Source organism: Suillus paluster (genome assembly GCF_016628075.1).
Source record: "Suillus paluster strain FC165 chromosome Unknown EDB91scaffold_33, whole genome shotgun sequence".
NCBI classification, from domain to species: Eukaryota; Fungi; Basidiomycota; class Agaricomycetes; order Boletales; family Suillaceae; genus Suillus; species Suillus paluster.
In genome coordinates, this window is record NW_024537593.1 from 106,007 (window position 1) to 126,674 (window position 20,668).

The 20,668-nt window shown below is 47.2% G+C and overlaps 4 protein-coding genes across 4 annotated transcripts; 2 read left to right on the plus strand and 2 right to left on the minus strand.

The window, feature by feature from the left end:
- Positions 1-40: 40 nt before the first annotated feature.
- On the minus strand, positions 41-2,446 carry EDB91DRAFT_1347702 (uncharacterized protein; the record flags this gene model as incomplete). The annotated part of the gene is made up of 13 exons (XM_041325937.1): positions 41-122; positions 176-342; positions 399-581; positions 642-791; positions 846-1,226; positions 1,283-1,521; positions 1,572-1,599; positions 1,656-1,870; positions 1,916-1,996; positions 2,054-2,095; positions 2,158-2,260; positions 2,336-2,354; positions 2,394-2,446. 13 exons carry the CDS (start codon positions 2,444-2,446, stop codon positions 41-43), a joined length of 1,743 nt encoding a protein of 580 aa, XP_041176217.1.
- A 194-nt stretch (positions 2,447-2,640) lies between these two features.
- Positions 2,641-6,567, plus strand: EDB91DRAFT_1082857 (uncharacterized protein; the record flags this gene model as incomplete). The annotated part of the gene is made up of 14 exons (XM_041315544.1): positions 2,641-2,661; positions 2,707-3,177; positions 3,234-3,524; positions 3,574-3,708; positions 3,739-4,129; positions 4,295-4,421; positions 4,515-5,189; positions 5,280-5,361; positions 5,403-5,662; positions 5,718-5,739; positions 6,018-6,058; positions 6,117-6,182; positions 6,260-6,489; positions 6,533-6,567. The coding sequence occupies 14 exons, from the start codon at positions 2,641-2,643 to the stop codon at positions 6,565-6,567; spliced, it is 2,847 nt and encodes a 948-aa protein (XP_041176218.1).
- An 8,143-nt stretch (positions 6,568-14,710) lies between these two features.
- On the minus strand, positions 14,711-16,761 carry EDB91DRAFT_1347703 (uncharacterized protein; the record flags this gene model as incomplete). The annotated part of the gene is made up of 11 exons (XM_041325938.1): positions 14,711-14,881; positions 14,935-15,101; positions 15,162-15,372; positions 15,452-15,801; positions 15,864-16,133; positions 16,188-16,278; positions 16,334-16,394; positions 16,444-16,524; positions 16,583-16,624; positions 16,672-16,693; positions 16,723-16,761. 11 exons carry the CDS (start codon positions 16,759-16,761, stop codon positions 14,800-14,802), a joined length of 1,416 nt encoding a protein of 471 aa, XP_041176219.1. The 3' UTR covers positions 14,711-14,799.
- Positions 16,762-17,087: 326 nt separating this feature from the next.
- EDB91DRAFT_1082859 (uncharacterized protein) lies at positions 17,088-20,668 on the plus strand (the record flags this gene model as incomplete). The annotated part of the gene is made up of 11 exons (XM_041315545.1): positions 17,088-17,624; positions 17,774-17,971; positions 18,101-18,587; positions 18,723-18,877; positions 19,016-19,648; positions 19,766-19,778; positions 19,880-20,171; positions 20,214-20,253; positions 20,435-20,479; positions 20,535-20,600; positions 20,633-20,668. The coding sequence occupies 11 exons, from the start codon at positions 17,088-17,090 to the stop codon at positions 20,666-20,668; spliced, it is 2,502 nt and encodes an 833-aa protein (XP_041176220.1).

A 20,668-nucleotide genomic window follows, 5' to 3' on the forward strand; every position in this document is an offset into this window, starting at 1 on the left:
ATCTCAAACCTAGACAATACAAATGAGTGACCAGTATTTATCATTCCTCCGCCATACCGTCAATATCGAGGAACATGAGACTCTCGGCTGCGCTAGGTTCCTCAGTCTTGCGCTTCGACCCGCTACAACATGATGCAATCAGACAATGACTGGTGTCGAAAAAGGTAGAACTCACTAGACAGACATATACAACGAGTGTCCAAGTACGTGAAATTTGCGCTCGCTGGTCTTGAAGATGCCATTCAACAGGCCAACTAATGTTCGATAGATCCTGCCGTACATGTCCGAGTTGAAGTCTTGGTCGTATTTTTCGGAGGAGTACTGCATAATGACGGAGCACACCTTGAATTATGTGATGCATTAATATATATAACATACCCACAGCAAATAAAACATACTGCAGCGCTAGCAAGTGCCACCATCGCAACAGGCAGCTCAACCTCTTCAGGATGATCATCAATTGTTGATGTTAGATGATCATGCCACTTTACTCCTGCTGCGAGCTCGTCGCTGAAGAAAGCATCCTCGATGGTGTCCAAAATCGCTGGCACTTGAAATGGTTTGGTTCGGATAGGGTCCCCCTATGATGAGGCCACTGGAATCAGCTCAAATATAAAATAAATAATAAAGGTATTATGAACCTTTGCGTTCACAGGATAAATGTAAGCGTTGTTTTTGAGAAGGTCCTTGACCCTATCATCGGCACCTTTTGTCAAACCATAGTGGCTCGCCACATGTGCTTGTGCAGCCTTCCTGACGTTCCTGCGAATGGTGCCAATACGACCTTCAGGCTGCAAATGAGTTCAGATGACAGTGGTAAACTCAAGCCAACACGATACACATACCACCAAAGATAACGCACATACATACTTCGCATCCTTCATAAGCCGTTTTCTTACATCTACAAATTCCGAGTCCTCTCCATCTTTCGCACATGACAAGAGTATGTCGGCCATGATTTTCCTCCTTTGCTGGAGGTCCAAGTACGCATTTTCGAAGAGGATGTGCTTGTGAAGACAGGTAATTGAGGCCCGCAACATGTCCTGGATGTGGGGTTGTTGCTCGGTGATATTGACCTTGCCGGAGGCGCTATACATGATGCGACAAGAAGGCAACCAGTCATCTTTGCATGAACGAATAGACCTTGCTGACACTGCTTCATCATCTGCAGGTGGTCCATCACTGGTGGTATCATCAACCTTGTTCGGCGTGCACCAAGTTGGTTTCTGAAACGACGAGTACAGTGAGTGAATGTTTGTGAGAATCAACGAGACTCGTTCACCTCTTGTTCTCTTTGCTTCATGTGTTTGGTTCCTTTCGACAGTGCCACTTTCTGATTGGTCTTAGTACTCGTCCCTTTCAGCTTGGAAGGACGATAGTGAGAGCCGGATTTCTTCCCGTTAGTAGTCAGACTGTTACCTGTATCCTCGGTAGCAGAGTCCATGGTACCAATGAGGGCCTCGTCATCAGAAACCGGTGATGTACTTGGCATTGAGCTGAATGTCGAAGCAACACTGCTGTCTACACGAGAGTGTCACTTAGTACTAGGAGGAGGAGGTTTGTTCACGTACTGTCGTTATGTAGAGTAAATTGAGGACGCTATGCGAATAATCAAGAGGATCAGATGTCAAATCATCAATGACAATAGCACATACCTCATAGTCAAGAGTGGCCTTCAGCTTGTCGCCAATGAGTCCCAAAATACTATCATCATCTGATTCTTTGTTGTTGGACTCGGCTCCAAAATCAGATGAGGCACCATCACTTCCATCAACCTTGAAGTCGTCTGAGTCAGACTCAAAAGGTTGTGCCGCTGGCCATGTAACACTGCTCTTCTGTCTGTTTGCAGGGTCAGGTTTTTTTTTGTCCGCTATGGCATATTAGTAACAATATACAAAAGTCTAATCAAACTTACAAGTTTGTGCCTGCTTGGCGTGATCAGGCTCAGCCGTGCTCGATGCGGCCCACTTTCGTGTCTTCTTTTCTGACATCCAAACTGTAATTTTGCTCAAGTGAGTCAGAAGATGTGGCTCGACTCAGACAGCTGGCGCACCTTGATTTTTCAGTGCTGTGGCCTTGGATTGTCGGGAAGGTCCTTAATGCCAGATGATCAGGCTATCAGAAAAACAAAGCGAGACTGATAAAACCGTGATGTACGACTCGGAGCAGATTCAGGAGTAGTGGCGGCCTCCACATGCCTCTTCAGCTTGGCAGCACGCATTGCAGCAGCTTTTTCGGTCGGAGTCGACATCGAAGAAATCTGATAGAGTGAGAGCAAGAGATCAGAGTCAGAATTGAGTCAGTCGGATGCGCAACTGAAAAATTTGACACTTACAAATTTGGACTTGGACGTTCTGCTATATCCCAACATACATTCAGCCAGAGCCACTCACTCAAAGTACCACTGCCACTGCATCATGCCAGTCTGTGATGGCTGCGGTTGCATGTTTAGTGAGAGTGGTTACTCTTGTCACCTCGCACGAACTAGAAATTCTGCCTGTGTCAGCATCTACGAGGACATGCACAACTACATGCCTAGCAGTCCCGGTCACTCACCACAGGTAATGTCAATATTAGTATGGTTGTGGCACATTCATGCTGACATGGACACCAAGACTCAGAACAACGAAGAAAATCACAATGGCCCGCACCTATTTGAAGGTGATTTTTTTGATACCACACCCGAAGACCTTGAATGGCCTGTAGACGAGGAAGACTATCTTGATATGCCAGTGGTGGATGACGATGAAGATGAGGAAGTTGAGGGCGAAGGTGGTGTGGCTGAACAAGAAGCAGATTGGGAACCTCCTATTCGAAGAGCTGAAGAACCGGAGATCAACAGTGAACAATCAGAATATTCCCATGGATGAAGATGAAGGCAATGCTGACGTTGTTCGCCAACGCACTCATCGTCATGAGGCCGAACTTCCTCTGCACCATCACCATGGCCCATATATTGCAAGCTTTCCACTTCGCAGCGCTGGAGCCATAATTGAGGATGCGGGCGAATTTGAATCTGACCAAAACGGATATCAGTCATATGGTGATAAGATGAGTCAAGGTGGTAGCTGTGTTTGGGCGCCATTCATCTCACATATTGATTATGAAGTTGCCCGATGGGCAAAGCTGAGGGGGCAAGGCTCCACTGCTTTCACAGATCTGCTTGCCATTGAGGGGGTGAGTTGAAGTCTTCTCTGGCAATACAATGGTACTAACTTAGATGAGCACAACAGGTTTGCGAACGGCTCGGCCTCTCTTACCGAAATTCCCGCAAGCTAAACAAGATTATCGACAACCAAATTCCTGCCCGGTGGCCTCATTTTAAGCGCCAGGAAATTTTGATGGCAGGCGAAGCCTTCAATGCATACTTTCGGGATATCCTGCAATGCGTCAAGTCACTGTTTGGAGATCCAGAACTTGCACCTTACCTGGTTTTCGCCCCTGAACGACACTATTCCGATGAGGACCAGACTCAGAGGTTATATCACGACATGCATACAGGCAATTGGTGGTGGCGTACTCAGGTGAGAGAATTAACAATGACTTGGGGCCTTGCGCTGATTGAATTGAAAGAAACGACTTGAGAACGAAAAACCCGGTGCAACTATAATACCCATCCTGCTTTCATCGAACAAAACTCAAGTCACCATGTTTCGAAACAAAGCAGCATACCCGATTTATATGACTATTGGAAACCTCCCCAAAGAAGTATGATGACAACCCTCTCGAAACGCGCAGATACTTGTTGGTTACCTTCCCACGACCAAGCTCGAGCATATCACAAACAAAACAGCAAGGCGGCGTTGTCTTGCTAATCTGTTCCACGCATGTGTGCATCATATTGTTGAGCTGTTGGTTGAGCCAGGAAAGGATGGGATGCTGATAGCCAGTGGTGATGGAGTCCTCCGTCGCGGTCATCCTCTGGTGGCCTGTTATATTGGAGATTATCCCGAGCAATTATTGGTGACTGGGATGAAGACCGGAGAGTGTCCGAAATGTGACATACCTTCTAGCGAGCTTGGCAGCAAAGACCTACCTTTTGAGCTGCGTGATTTGGATCGAATCTTAGATGCGCTTGCCCTTGTCGATGAAGACCCGAATCAATTTGCAAAGGCTTGTCATGATGCAGGTAAGGGTTTTTCACTCTGTTTCATTGGACCGTTAATGCTGGCCCTGTTGCTGACTCATCGTTCGTTTCAGGAGTAAAACCACTTTATCATCCTTTCTGGGAGGAACTCCCGCACTGTAATATATAATGCAATCACCCCCGATGTTCTCCACCAATTGTATCAAGGCCTGGTCAAACACCTTATCGCTTGGATTAAATCAGCTTTCGGTGAGGCAGAAATTGACGTGTGGTGCAAACGTTTGCCTCCAAACCACAACATCCGCCTATTTATGAAAGGCATCTCGATTCTGTCGTGAGTTAGTGGAACGGAGCACCAGCAAATATGCCGATTTCTCCTTGGCCTAATAATCGATATCCGTTTGCCTGATGGTGCATCCCCCGTTAGACTTATTCGTGCAGTTCGAGGCCTCCTCGACTACTTATATCTGGCACGGTACCCATGTCATTCGAATGTAACATTAGAGCTTCTGAGTGGGGCACTCGACCGATTTCACGATAACAAATCTATCTTCGTGGACCTGGGTATCAGATCATCGTTCAACCTCCCTAAGCTCCATTCTCTCCGACACTACGTCATGATGATTCGAATGTTCGGAACCACCGACAATTATAACACAGAATATACAGAACGACTTCACATTGATCTAGCGAAGGACGCATATTGTGTGACAAATCACAAGGACGAGTACATGCAAATCACACTGTGGCTCGAGCGACGAGAGAAAATGCTGTGGCACAATAAATTTATTCAATGGCGTCTACACCATGGCACCGGAACCGAGGCACCAGATCATGTCCCTCAATTACATCAATTACATCACCCCCTACCCCACTCCGACCTCGTATATCTGCAACAATCCAAGCTAGCGAAGCACCCGTCTGTTAAACGGGTGACATTTGCATCCCTTGCTGATCAGTATGGTGCAATACATTTTCAAGCCGCCATGGCTCGCTTCGTGGTGCAAGTTATGCAGCCCGATTTGACTGCAAGGCAGTCTGAAGATGCTGCCTGCCATGTCAATCTCCCATTCCAGTCGGTTGCGGTTTACCACAAGGTCCGGTGTAGTACTGTGGGTGATGATGGCATGCTAAACAATGTCACCGTTGACGTGATACATGCGAGACCTGCCTGATGTGACTGCCATAACAGGAAAGTTCCAGCAAGGTTTGATACCGCACTTGTAAATCTGGGCAATGGTGGCAAATTGGGTGTGGAAGGTGATTGTCTTGATGTGTGTATGTGGGGATACTTGGACTGACAAACAACTCACAGGATATCGTGTCGCACAAGTTCGCGTGGTCTTCTCACTGTCGGCCAGTGTCAAATGTGCTCTATTTTGCAATGTCAATGTGCCTGATCACTTCGCATATGTTGAATGGTTCTCACCAGTTCACCACACCAGACATTAACCATGGGATGTATAAAGTTTCGCGTGCCCTGTATGATGGAGACAGGCAATCCAGCATTATCCCTATTCAGCAATATTCGACGCTCCGTACACTTAATACCCAAATTTGGGGCAGTGGCTCCACGTGAATGGACTACGAGCAATGTGTTAGATCAGTGTAGCACATTTTTTGTTAACAGCTTCACTGACCAAAATGCATATGTAACCATATATTAAAGGCTTACTGTACACTGCTTCAACTTGAATGGTGAGGACAGTGTTTAATTCTGTCCTGAGTCGAGCCGTTGACAGGTGCTTTCTCACGGTTCAGATGTGGTGTGCAAATTTTTCCCCGTCTTGATTCAATCACCTTGACCATCATCTGTTCTCATCTATTGTGTTACGACTTGGATTCGTGTATTGAGAAGGTTTGTGTGATATATTTATGGTGTGCAAGTTCCCGTTCTATACTACAAACAATTGAACTGACTAACTCGCAGGATTCCATTGCCGAGAAAGAGAATTCAATTCCTGGGAAGCGGTTGGTTGATTATGATTGTAAAATAGTTTCTTCTCGGATCTGACTGGATCTGATCTAGCCCACGCTCGCCTTCCCTGGATTTTGGAGAACATAAGACAGCAAATGGGATCTCACCCATCAAAAAGTAAGTCATAATCATGGTGTCCAAAGCCTGAGTTTCTCACGTCACGTGACAAGGCCTAGAAAACCATTGATCCGTAGATTTGCATTACCGGAATTTGGCATCAGCGCTACCCCTGGGCCGGAAATAGTACAGGCTGAAACTCCTGTCCCGGAAACTCCTGTCCCGCCATACCGTCAGACTCCAGCCCCTCTAACAGTCTCTCAGAATTACATGTGTAAACTCGTGGCAGATCGTTGGGATGCCGAAATCAAACGGTGCGAGGAGGCGAGAAAGGCTCATTTGTTGGAGGTCCAACTCGCTGCTCATGGTATACGGAAATCAGTATAATTATATGTTATACTCTATACTAGTACTGCCAGTACCAAATAACTTTCCCCAACTGTAGTGAATTCTGGGGCCCTGCTAACAATTGTCTGAATTCGGTGAATATTGGATCGTTTTATCGCACATTTGAGAAAACGGTATGTGGTTTTCCACCTTTGATCAAATTTGATCAAATTCTCTCTAATATTAAAGGGAGGTTTTTCCTGATGTGGTCACGGCAAGACAGTCGTAAACCCGGCTCCATGGGGACAGAACAAGGTACAGCATCCTTCAGGCCAAATTGGTGGATGATGCGGTCAATAAGTGCAGTCTGTGATAGTGAAATGGTGCGTGCGGATTGGTCACGAGAGATCGCAATACCAAGACAAAAATGAGCATCTCCAAGCTCAGCTACTTGCCATTTGGTGCGCAGTTCGGCCTTGAATTCAGCGAGGGCAGCTTTAGAACTGCTGATGGTGAAGAAGTCGTCAACATGAACAGCGATGAGGAGGATACCAGCAGTGGAGTGACGGAAGTAGATGCAGTGCTCGCTCTTTAGGCGTGTGAACCCCCATGCCAACATCGCTTCATTGAGGGTTTTGTTCCAGACGAGACCACCCTGCTTCATACCGTAGAGTCCTTTCTGCAGTTCCCAGACATGATCCTCGAATCCGGTGGCAACAAAGCCCTCTGGCTGCTCCATATAGCAAACCTCGTCCGAATCCAGAAGTCCGTAGAAAAAAGCAGTTTTGATGTCGAGCTGTTCGATCTCCCAGTCCAGAGCAGCGCCGAGGTGTGCGAGGATACGGAAGGATTCAAGATGTGCTGTAGGTGCTGAAGTTTTAGTGTAGTCTTGTCCCCAGATGGCAGAGTAGCCTTTGCAGACATAACACACTTTGAAATGGGCGGGGGCTCCATGTTGATTCGCGTTTAAGTTTGAAAACAGGGCGACCTTTCATGAGCTTACGACCTGCGGGTACAGATGAGCGTGGAACAAGTTTATAAACACCTAAGTCCCGTAGAGAGTTGAACTCCTCCTGCAGAGCTGCTGTCCATTCGTGAGCATGAGGTGAAGTCATTGCATCAGCATAGGTAGAAGGGTCGTCTGGTAGTTTGTGATCGAAGTTATTGGGGATGGCAGCAAACACTTCAGAGAGATAAGCTAGCTCATTTTCCAGTGCTTTAATGTCAGCATCAGGGAGTTCGGCTTTAAACGCACGATCAGACATGTTATCAAGATGACGAAGACGTTCAGCTGTGGCCATGGATGCTAGAGCAGCACATTGGGCTGCTGGTACATATGAGACTTCATCGATAGCACAGCGCTTTTCGGTGGGAGCAGGTATGTGTGCAGAACGACGAAGTGGGGGGGGGGGGGGTGGAGTGGGCTGAGTGGGGGGGTCATTGTCATTGTCATCATCGGTGGCATCACTGACAGAGGCACATCATGATGGAGTAACTGGTGCATCAGGTCTAGAAGATGCAGGAGGGTTAGACAATGTGTGACCAGGATGCAAAGGCGTGGCGTGATCATTAAAAGACTCGATAAAAGATACATGATACGAGACAAATACTTTGTTGGAGGCACGGTGATAACACCTGTAAGCCTTAGAGTCGAGGGAATAGCTGATAAGGATACACTCGGTGGAACGGTTGAAGATCTTGGGGTTGTGTCGATTTTGGATGAGAACGAAGGCACTGGCAGCCAATTTCACGCAGATGGGAAAGATCAGGCTGACACCCAAACCACACTTCATTAGGGAGTGTGACCTGCCTGCGATGTGACCGGAGTACGATTAGACAAATAGTTGGCAGTAAGGACAAATTCGTCCCAACGGTTAGCAGGCATATTGCATGAGGTACGCATAGCGCGTGCTTTCCCCATTAGGGTACGATGTAGGCGTTCGACACGGCCGTTGTGGGCCGAGGTGTGTGGTGCAGTGAATTGGTGTAAAGTGCCGTGGGTGAGGAGCCACTCACGCATGCCGGAAGACTTCAGTTCACCATTATCAGAGTGGAAGATACCAACCAGAAGACCTGTCTCGACTTCACGTGCACGTTCCCAAGCCTGTAAGGCTGGAAAGGCATCACTCTTGGAGGCGAGGGGGATGGACCAGGAGTATGAGGAGAAATCGTCAATGACATCCATTATGTATTTATTCCCTGCTGACGGATACAGTATCCGGATGCTCCATCAAGTCGACATGTACAATCCCAAGCTTGCAGAGCTGCGCAATTCCCCTCCCTAACCTTCGGTACACTTGTTCTCATCTGTTTGCCGAGGATACAAGCATCACAAATGGGAGGAAGGGAGGATAGGTCAATAGGCATACCGGTTGCAAAGCCAGAGCGGGCAAAATCATAGATAGCATGGTAGTTCGCATGGCCAAGATGCTTGTGCCAGGTCTCCAAGGTGGGAGTGCGATGCGCGAGGTATGCATGATCAGCAGATAATGTTACTGTAACAGTAGGAGACTACCTCACTACCAAAAGTGAAAGGGTACCATACGCTAGGTGTATATCTCGACACATTTTTCCCAACACATCTGGGTCTTCAAGTACAAGACGGCAGGGACAGCGAAAACAACCATCGACAGCCTACTGGAACATCTTCCACAACTTCGTACCGGTGGAAACCTTCATGACAGACAGCAGACGACACTTCGACAACCAGGAAGTCAAAGAGTTCTGCACGAAATGGGCATGCAAGCGACACATCATTGCAGTGTATGCTCTGTGGATCAATGGCCTCGTAGAGGGAACCAACAAAATCCTGTTACACGTACTGAAACGTCTATGCACCCCAGATCTAGGTGAAGATGACTACAGTGCCATAACATGGGATAAGCTGCCAAAGAGTTGGCCCGACCACTTAGACGAGGCGGTCACAGCACTCAACTATTGCATCCTACCAGCTCTCAAGTTCTCACTGAAAGAACTGTTGTTAGGTCAAATCGTTAACACACCGCATATGGACTTGGCCAATAGTGCATCAGCAGTACGACTTACAGATACAAGCACCCATATGGCCTATGTAGCCCAACAGCAACTAGACGGCTACAATGCAATAGTGAAACATGCCTTCAAACAGAAAGCAGTGTTCAACAAACGAGTTCTCGTGAGGTCACCAAGGGAAGTCATATTTTCAAAGAGACAGCTAGTTCAATTCTTTCACAGCAGCCTCAATACAACATTCGAAGCTGAAACTGCAAGATCCTACCATGCTGGTCACCTCCATGCCGCATTGCAGAACGACTGTGCAACTCATACAGGCTCGAAACATTAGAGGGCACGCCAATGAACTGGAGAGTTCCATGCACACCATCTTAGAAGCTTCGTACCTAGACCAGGCACTCAGTTAGCGAAACAGCAGGAGCAAAAAGAGGCAGAAAGTACGGAAGGACAGATGATCGAGGAAGAAGAAGGAAGTACAGCAGATAGAAACCCAAGTGAACGGTTCAAGAACACAGACGAGGAAGAAACAGACGATGAAGAGTCAGCTGATGAACAGGAAGAGGAAGAAGAAAAGCAGAATCAAGAGGAGTAAAAAAGAGGAGGCGAGAACAAGAAACGGCAGACAGAAGGGAGATGTAGCGACGAGGGTGTCGCTGTTTTTTAAATGGGGGCACGTGGAGTGGGGAGCCCCTAGGCAGAGGGTCGAGCAGCAGGCGGTGTTTGCCGGTGTTTAACAGTGTTTATAGCAAAGGCATAGAGCTCGGATGTAGTAGAGTAGTTCGGCACGTCTTCCTGTCCGTTCAACCGAGAGTGGAATACCCCACTCCAACGGCATCAATAACTTCAACCATCCAACATTCTAATTGCACCGCGCAAAGTAGTCAGTCGTCTTCTTCATCTCATCACGAATAGTGGTTGATAATGAGGATTAACAACATCACAGGCAATTGTAGTGACATGACTGAGGCATGGTGAATGTGAATTGTCGCTATGTTATGTCCGCGTCATTTTATGATCGTTAATGTATCACCCACGAACCGTTGTCGTTTCTACGAGATGCCGCCCGGGTAGAACATACTGACCGAAATTAAGCATCGCAAACTACAAGGTACTTAAGTAAGTATCTACAGCATGCAAAATCAACCCTGTGAAATAGCAGGTCTCTCCATCTCCTCCATCATCTCTCTCAACTCTTGATTATTGATTTGGCCCATTATCGAACGTTCCCTCACAGCAACCTTTTTCAATCGGGGTCATGCCCCGCAAAGAAGCAGAGTCAACCGCGTCAGCAAGGCAGACAGATGTGGGACGAAAAGCGCTGTCAGACTCACCGGCGTTTGTTAAACCTGTTTGGAAGAGCGAGAAGAATCCGCCACCATATGGTGCGCAGCACCACCAGGATGCACTTTGGGAAGGTGAGCGACCTCATTGTCATGCTTGCTGACTTATTCAACGAAAGCAGGCGGGAATGAAGCGCTCCCTCCTGAATGGCAGCAGTATAAGATGCTGGATGGTACAATGCGCTATCAAGACGATTCACTCATGATGACTTCACGGGACCTTCCTTTACCAGGGGTACGACTAGGTGAAAGAAGAATGTAGCACTAGAAGTGAGGAACTCATGCTTGAGCATAGATTATCACGGGGAGCTTGTTGTTTCCGGATGCGAATGGCATATATCACCACTTGGTCGGTCCTACTTCGTCAATCACAACACTCGGACCACATCGTGGAAGAAATCAACGCCAGAACGTCCACCAGGGAGCTTGACGCCGGAGTGCATCATCGAGGGTCACTCCAAACTCGTATCGAGTCTTGCTTGCTTTGGCACCAATTACAATATCACGAGCGGTTCGGGAGACGGTTCCATTCGGCAGTGGACGAGAGACGGAAAGCCTGTAGGGAAGCCTTGGGGTGGTGACGGAGGAGGGGTAGCCCAGATGGCAGTATCTCCGGATGAAACAGTGATCATATGCGGAAGTGCAGACGGCAGGCTACGGTTGTGGAACATCAAGGAGGGCAGCATGGTCTGCAAGCCGTGGGAGGGGCATATTGCTCCGGTGAGGTGCCTCGATTGGTCTCCCAATGCCCTGGAGATAGTAAGTGGATCGCAAGACGGCACCGTACGACGCTGGAACCCAGATACTGGCCGACAAATGGCACCACCGATAGAGACCAGTCACGGTCGGGTGTATGCTATCAAATACTCTCCACAAGGTGACAAATTCGCAAGCGGCGGTGAGAACGAGATGATCCGCGTGTGTTCAGGGGATGGCGGGCTGCTCATCGAGATCAAGGGACATGAAGGCATGGTGATGTCGTTGTGTTGGTCCAAGGACGGCGCACACATCTTCTCCTCGTCAACTGATTGCACCATCCGAAAATGGCGGTTGATTGATGGACAGGAGCTTGTTGTTTTTCGAGGTCATACCAACAGCGTCATATCCATCAGTCTATCCCCGGATGAATGTCATCTTGTTAGCGCATCAAGGGATTGCTCAATTCGCATCTGGGACCTAACGACCAATCAGCCAGTTGGAGACCCACTCTTGCACGACAACGAACTCCGCGCTCTTGCTATATTCCCTGATGGAAAATACATTGCCAGTGCTGGAGTTGATGCAAAAATTCATGTATGGAGCATGGAGGCTGCGCTCACACAACAGGATGAAGATAAGGTAAGCATACTTTTGTGTCGTTAGCATATTTTGTAAGCGGGTTCTGGTTGGTATTCAGAGTGCTAATGATGGCAATGCAAAACCCGACACGAAGCTCAAGGCAAGTCATCGCTGCTTCTCTCTAACACTGTATCTGACCTGTTTTCTAGGGGCGTGTAGCCCGACCGAGAGATGTGCGCCAATCAATTGTTAACTAATTCTTCAAATGCTCATTCGTCTCCTTAGAACTTTGACCCCCTTCTAGTCTCTAGACAGCGGGCGAACAATAAAGGGTTGGCAAAATATGTCAGTGTAATGTTTCGTTCCTGAGCTCTTGTAAGGTTGACCCTGATACAGGGCAACGACTTCTGGAACACTGCTCCTCATCTCGCAGCTTCATCTGCGAGCCCATCGTCCCCCACTTACTGGCGCAATCTATTTGGTTCGCTGTGTTTCAGCACTCCATCTGCAGATATACCCCAAGCCATACCGCTCCAGCCCAGGCATTGGAATTTCAGATCTCCCATAAGAATCTCGAAGCAGCCTGTCGACTCGGTTGTTGCTCCTTGTCGCGAGGATGACGTGAGTCGCTCGTCACCACTAATATTCGCCTCTTTCTCATTATTCAAATAAATTTGCAGAGATATGGCATCGCTCCCGAGACTGACGAAGAAGCGGCAGCAGCTATGCAACGCCTAAATGACAACAATGCTGACAATTCAACGACACCCGGACAACCTACAGTGGGTGCACAAGGGTCTCAAGGACGACCGACACAACAAGGCTCAACTGGTGGAGCGGGGGACATTGTTTATGAAGGAGTGAGCTGCTGTGGGTTTTTCTTTGGTTGTCGTCGTCCTGCCTCGCATCAGGCATGAGTTTACATCTGCTGAAACTCTGTCTGCCATCCAATGATAGTTATCTCTTTTCCCTTTTGTGTGTTTACAGGCGATCTCACCCCGGCTCGTGCCACCCTATGTACATTGAACATTATATTCATTTAGATGACCCTATGCAGCAATGCTATCGTCTCATTTCCGCATTATCCCTAATCACTGTTGTCTTACTGACTACTCCATCCCGGTGGGGCCATTTTTATTATACACCGGTTTCTCTAATCTGGCTCGAATCAGCATCATGTCTCTTGTTCATGACCAAACTTTCTTCACCCTGCTCAGACCCCTGGTAAATGTCAGCGACACCATGTAAATGATTGACTTGGTATTATATTACATATCTCGCACGCTACTCTGGAACCAATGAGTACACCTGCTTTGACCCCAGTCAATTAATAGCACCTTCCCATAGTGCATCGCGGCAACCCTATGAGTCATAGGGCAGTGGAGACCATGCTGAGCGAGTTCCCTGATTCTGGATTGTGGATAAGCAGATGGCATATCTGTGGGTTCGTATTTAGTTCATAGTTAGTCGACGTCTATGTCATTCGATTAGAATTGTTAATCATAATCATGTGCCTAGGACTGATGAGTCGATGGCGCATCTGAATTACATCAAAGAAAAGGAAGTTTACCAGTCTATCCATTGCAAATATGTTTAATATAACCGCTGTGATCCTCTTCATTGCCACCTAATCAAACGCGGATCTGTCTTCGAGTGAGTAGTGACGTTCAAGGGAGACTGAACGAGAGACGCAAGATCTCGGAGATGTCTTCGGCGGGAGGTAGCATATCATAAAATAGCACAGTCGATATTCCAGCCTGTAATATAGAGACCGTCACAACTGGCCTCATTGAACGGCAAATATCTCGAGTCGATGGCTGACACACTACTTCGACGACGTAGGTACGTGAACCGTGTGTGTTTGACCTTTGGATTGGACACATTCCCCCCAAAATTGGTGACAGCTGAGCCTGGACTGACTGTAAACTAAGGATTATGCGTAGGCTTTCATATCTTGAGTTTAAAGTAAGTGCAGACTCCGACATTTTACCCAGACTTGAGACTGGGCGTCTTGAGAGTGGCCCTCCTCACGATGTCCTACGACATCAAATCAGCGCATTCATGAAAAAATTACACCAGTTCTGAGCCTTCACCTACAACTCTATTTATGCCTCCTCTTGAGGTGCACCAAATTCCATGTGCTTCCCGCACCATCCTTCGCAACATCACAATTGTTCTTTACAACTTCCTTGTTTCTTTCAACCGTCCTTCAAGCTTGTAGGAGCTCAGCTGTGCGTAGCGACAATCTGCGATATGAAGATGTTGAATGTGACGGAGACCCACTGAAGGATACGTGTAGGGTTCGTGAACCATTTAGAATCGACGGCTTGCAGGGCCAGGCTGGCGTGCTGTTGTAAGGTGAAGTCAGTGGGGAAGAGGGAATGACAATGAGGAATATGTGATTTACCGCTGAAGTACTCACTATAGAACGAGAGTTTTAGGTTCGTAGCCACCACAGGAGTCATTTGGTTCAACTTCAAGTTGTCAAGTGTCTAGTGCATCAGGGAAAACCTCGTTCTCAAATTGGATAAAATGCGATCTAACTTGCGCGGATTTGCGACAACTCGATGAATTTGACTATTGGATCAATTATTTTAGTCCCTTTCAAATTTTCGCAAATAGGATCTCAATTTGCGAAAGTCAGAACAGAATTTTCAGGTCGCTTTCCCAATCCAATCCAATTATATCAAGCAAATTCTATTAGATATCGAATCGAGATGCAATAGAATGCACAATAATTATCATTCATCCGCCATACCCTCGATATCAAGAAACATGAGACTCTCGGCGGCGCCAGGCTCGTCAGTCTTGCGCTTCGACCCACTATAACACGGTACAATCAGACAACTGCTGGTGACGCCAGGGCTAGAACTCACTGGACAAATTTGTATAAGCCATGCACGAGGACGTGAAATTTTCGCTCGCTGGCCTGAAAAATGCCGTTCAACACGCCGACCAGTGTTCGGTAGATTCCACCATACATCTCCAAGTTGAAGTCGCGGTCGTATTTCTCGGAGGAATACTGCATAATCACCGAACACACCTTTCATAGCATGATAGATCCATCAATATCTATCACAAAGCCACAAACATTGAAACACACCGCGGCGCTAGCGAGAGCCACCATTGCAACGGGTAACTCCACCTCGTCATGATGATCCTCCAGTGTTGATGTTAAATCATCGTGCCACTTTAGTCCCGCTGCGAGCTCGTCGCTGAAGAAAGCGTCTTCGATAGTGTCCAAAACCGCGGGCGCTTGGCGCTTGTGCTGCCTTTCAAATGTTGCCATGGATGCTCCCAATCTGACCTTCGGGCTGCAAGTTAAGACGGCAGTTAATAAACTGAAACTGAATATGACAAAAACGCACCACTGATGATAACACATGCACATACTTAGGGTCCTTTGCAAGGCGTTTTCTCACTGCATCAAACTCCTCACCATCCTTGGTACACGACATAAGGATGTCAGCCATCAGCTTTCTCTGTTGCTGTAGTTCCGGGTATGCGTTTTCGAACAAGAGATGTTTGTGAAGGCAAGTAATTGAGGCGTGGATCATGTCTTGAATGTGAGCTTGCTGATCTGTTAGATTGACCTTGCCCGAACCACTGTACACAATACGACAACGAGCAGGCCAGTCATCCTCACATGAACGAACAGACTTTGCGGTCACTTCAAGTTGTTCATCCGCAGGCGGTCTATCACTGATGGAATGGTCAACCTCAGGTGTGCGCCAAGTTGGTTTCTAAATAAATAAGTGCTGTGAGCGAATCTCCAAGTCAGTCAACAGCCAGGACACTATTGCACCTCTTGTTCTCTTTTCTGAAGGCGTTTACCTCCTTTCAATGCCCCTTGTTCATTCGTCTTACTGTAACTTTTCTGCTTCAAAGGACGGTAGCGAGGCCCAGATAAGTTCTTGCTGGTCAAACCCTTATCCTCGCTGAGGCCATCGTTATCGGAATCTGATGGTGTACTTGCAATTGACCTCATCGACGAGGTAGAACTATTCGCCCGAGAATGCGAGTTAACACTAGTAGTGCTGCCATTGGTTTTGTCGGGTGGCGCAAATAGAGGCCGCTATGAACTGAGTCAAGGATTGTTCAATCATAGGTGACTGTATCGATGACATACCTTGTAGTCAAGGGTAGCCTTGAGCTTCTTCGAGTCGAGTCCCTGAATATCTTCATCTGATTCCTCAAGTTTGTTGTCTGACTCGTTTCCACTATTCAAATCAGATAAGTCACCATTCGCTCCCATCAGGCTTGAAGTTATCTGACTCGGAGTCAGAGTCAAAAAGCTGTGCTGTGTTCTGATTGACTGGAGGAGGCGATTTCTTTCCTGCATTCATAGATATATCAATCTTGTGGTATCAAAAGTAGACACTCACGAATTCGTGCCTGCTTGGGTATGTCGGGCTCAGCAATGTTAGATGCTGCGCGCTTGCGTGGATTCTTCTCAGACATCCAAACTGTGATTCAACTCTGTCAGTAGTGTCGAATAATTCCATTGGACAAAGCCACACATACCTTGATTTTTCAGTGCATCACTCTTGGCTTGTTGGACTGGGCCTGTGCAGATCAGTCAATGAACGCGAATGAGGCGAAAAAAAACATACGTGCTGAAGCCGTAAGTTGATTCTTGCTTTTAACTTAGCTGCTCGCATTACTGCAGCCTTCTTGGTCGGTGTGAGTGACGCTTGGGACATAATGCACAACAAGGACTCAGAAATCAGTGTCAGTGTGCAGGTGAAAAAAATTACTTACAAATTCAGGCACACTCCGCTATCTCCCGATACCTGTTGGCCCCAAACCAGCCCCATACCACATCAAACATTATTCTGCGCTCACCATTGAATCATGCCAATCTGTGATGGCTGCGGTTGCACTTTCACGGAGAGTGGTTACTCTCGTCATCTCGCACAAACTAGAAATCCAGCCTGTGTCAGTATCTATGATGATATGTACAACTACATGCCTAGTCACTCACAAGAGGTAATGTCGCCATCAGTACACGGACGTGCATCAATCTGACATGAATTTTGGCAACAAGATTTTCGAGGACTTTGACAGTGATCACCTCCCTAGCAACTCCAGTCTTCAATCGCCAGAAGACAAAAAACCAGAAGATCAATTGGAATGGATTGTGGATGAGGACGAGGACGACTTGGAGGAAGTTGATAATGACGGTTGGGTGGCTGAGCAGGAAGCTGATTGGGAACCTCCTATTCAAGCTGCCGAAGAACCGGCTGGCATCAATGACAAGAATATTCCCATGGACGAAGAAGACACGGTGGCTGACCTGGATCAACGCACGCGTATGCGTCGTTATGAGGCAGAGCTCCCCTTGCACCAGGGTCCATACATTACCAAATTTCCAATCCAGAGTGCCGGAGCAATTATTGATGATGAGTTCATGCAAGCCGAACATGGGTATCAGTCTTACCATGATAAACTTCATGGGAACAATTGGGCACCCTTCACGTCACGCATCGATTACAAGGTTGCTCGATGGGCGAAGCTGCGTGGCCAAGGCTCCACCGCGTTTTCAGATCTGCTTGACATTGAGGGTGTGAGTGTATCCCCTGAATTAATGGCTAAGTGTCGGCAGCACTGATGAGTTACTAAGTCTGTGAAAAGCTTGACCTTTCTTACCGGAATTCCTGCGAACTCAACAAGATCATTGACACCAAAATTCCAGCTCATCGTCCTCATTTTCAGCGACAGGAAATCTTGATGGCAGGAGAGGCATTTGATGTCTATTTTTGGGACATCATTGAGTGTGTGAAGGCGTTGTTTGGGGACCCTGAACTCACTCCTTACCTCGTGTTTGCACCCGAACGACACTATTCAGATGAGGACAAGACTCAGCGCCTCTACCATGAGATGCATACAGGGCAGTGGTGGTGGCACACTCAGGTGAGCGGTTGTCATATAATGTGAAGATCAGCAGGCTAATGGGCCGAAATGCATTTGAAAGAAACAACTGGAGAAAGTTAAACCAGGCACAACAATCATTCCTGTTCTGCTCTCGTCTGACAAACCCAGGTCACCATGTTTCGAAACAAGGCCGTGTACCTGATTTACATGACTATCAGAAACCTACCCAAGGAAATTTGGCAGCGACCGTCTCACAATGCGCAGATACTTGTTGGTTATCTTCCAACAACCAAGCTCGAACACATCACCAACAAAGCTGCAAGGAGACGGTGTCTTGCAAACTTGTTCCATGCGTGCATGTGTCATATTGTTGTGCCACTTGTTGACCCAAGGAAGTATGGGATGCCGATAGCTAGTGGTGATGGGACCGTTCGTCGTGGTCATCCTCTCATTGCATGTTATATCAGAGATTACCCAGAGCAACTCTTGGTGACTGGAATGAAGACTGGAGAGTGTCCGAAATGTGACATACCTTCGACTGAGCTCGGTAGCAAAGACCTTCCGTTTGAGCTGCAGGATTTGGATGAAATCTTGGACGCACTGGCATTAGCTGATGAAGATCCGACTCAGTTTGCGAAGGCTTGTCGTGATGCTGGTAAGTGTCTTCAAGTTCTATCGCACTCGTCGTGTTACTGACCGGTAACATATCACTGACAGGCATCAAACCTCTATACCATCCGTTCTGGGAGGAAACTGCTGCACTGTAATATATATAACGCGATTACACCAGATGTTCTCCATCAGTTATATCAAGGGCTGGTGAAGCACATGATCTCTTGGATTAAATCTGCTTGTGGGGAGGCGGAAATTGATGTGCAGTGCAAGCGTTTGCCTCCAAACCACAACATCCAGCTATTCATGAAAGGCATTTCGGTTCTGTCACAAGTCAGTGGAACGGAACACCAGCAAATATGTTGATTTCTGCTCGGTATCATCATTGACATACATCTGCCTGATGGTGCATCGCTGGTTAAACTTATTTGTGCAGTACGGGGCATCCTTGACTTTTTGTATCTCACACAGTACCCATGTCACTCTGATTTAACATTGATGCTACTCAGCGACGCACTCAATCAATTTCACGATAACAAAACTATCTTTGTGGACCTGGGCATCCGTTCGTCATTCAACCTCCCCAAGCTTCATTCATTCCGACACTACCTCACAATGATTCGCATGTTCGGAACCATGGATAATTACAACACAGAATATACTGAACACCTTCACATTGACCTAGCAAAGGATGCGTACCGTGCAACAAATCACAAGGATGAATACATGCAAATGACGCTGTGGCTTGAGCGACGAGAGAAAATGTTGTGGCATGCCAAGTTTATTGAATGGCGACTGCATGTGGGACCTTCCGCATCATCAGATCATGTCCCTCGCCCCCTAGCCCACTCCGACCTCGTATATCTCCAACAACCCAAGCTAGCGAAGCACCCGTCTGTTAAACAGGTGACATTTGCATCGCTGGCTGATCATTATGGTGCAGTCCATTTTCAAGCAGCTGTGGCACGTTTCATCGTGCAAGTGACGCAGACTGATTTGACTGCGAGGCAGTCAGAAGACGCTGCCTGCGATGTCATTCTCCCGTTCCAGTCCATTGCAGTATTCCACAAGGTCTGCTATGGTACTGTTGATGATGATGGCATGGTAAACCATCTCACTGTGGATGCAATACATGCACGACCGGCGTGACGCGATGGCCATAATAGGAGAGTGCCAGCAAGGTTTGATACTGCACTCATAAATATGGGGAATGGCAGCAAGTTGGGCATTGAAGGTGAGTGAAGATGTTTATGTATGCATGCGGAGACACTCAGGCTGATGAACAACTGATAGGATATTGTGTTGCACAAGTTCGTGTGATCTTTTCATTGTCAGCCAATGTCAGGCGTGCTCTATTTCACAATGTCAAGGTACCTGATCACCTGGCGTATGTCGAATGGTTCACAGCCTTCTCTGCCACCCCAGATATCAATCACAGCATGTATAGGGTTTCGTGTTCGCTTCAGGATGGTGACAGGCAAGCAAGCATTGTTCCTGTTGACAATATTCGACGCTTGGTCCACTTAATACCAAAGTTCGGTGCAGTGACTCCACGTGACTGGAGTACGAGCAATGTATTGGATCAGTGTAGTACATTCTTTGTGAACGAGTTTACTGACCGAGACGCGTATGTAACTATATTTTAGTTAAATAGAAGTCTACCGTGCAGCTTCAAAGCTTCAATGATGAGTGTGTCGTTTGAGTTCTGCGTGAGCCTGCATCAGATCGAGTGAGATGATGACAAATAGTTGACACTGGCACGTCATGGTCACGAAAATTTCTCAACATCTCTTGGATTGTCGTCTCATTCTTCTTCTGTGTCCCCTGTGCATTATATTTATGGTGCGAAGGTTTTATATGGTATGGTAACTTTAACTAACAGTGTTACAGGACTCTGTGGCGGAGAAGGAGAATTGGATTCCTGAAAAGCAGTGGGTGGGTGTTTTTTATGGTAACATGATGGCTTCTCTTATCTGATCATAATCTATAGTCCACGCTCACCTTGCCAGGACTCTCCAGATGGGAACTCGCCCATCAAAAACTCGCCTATCAAAAGGTAAGTTGTTAGTGATATCATTGTATGAGCAGGTTCTCACAAAGGTGCCAGGACTAAAAAACTGTTGA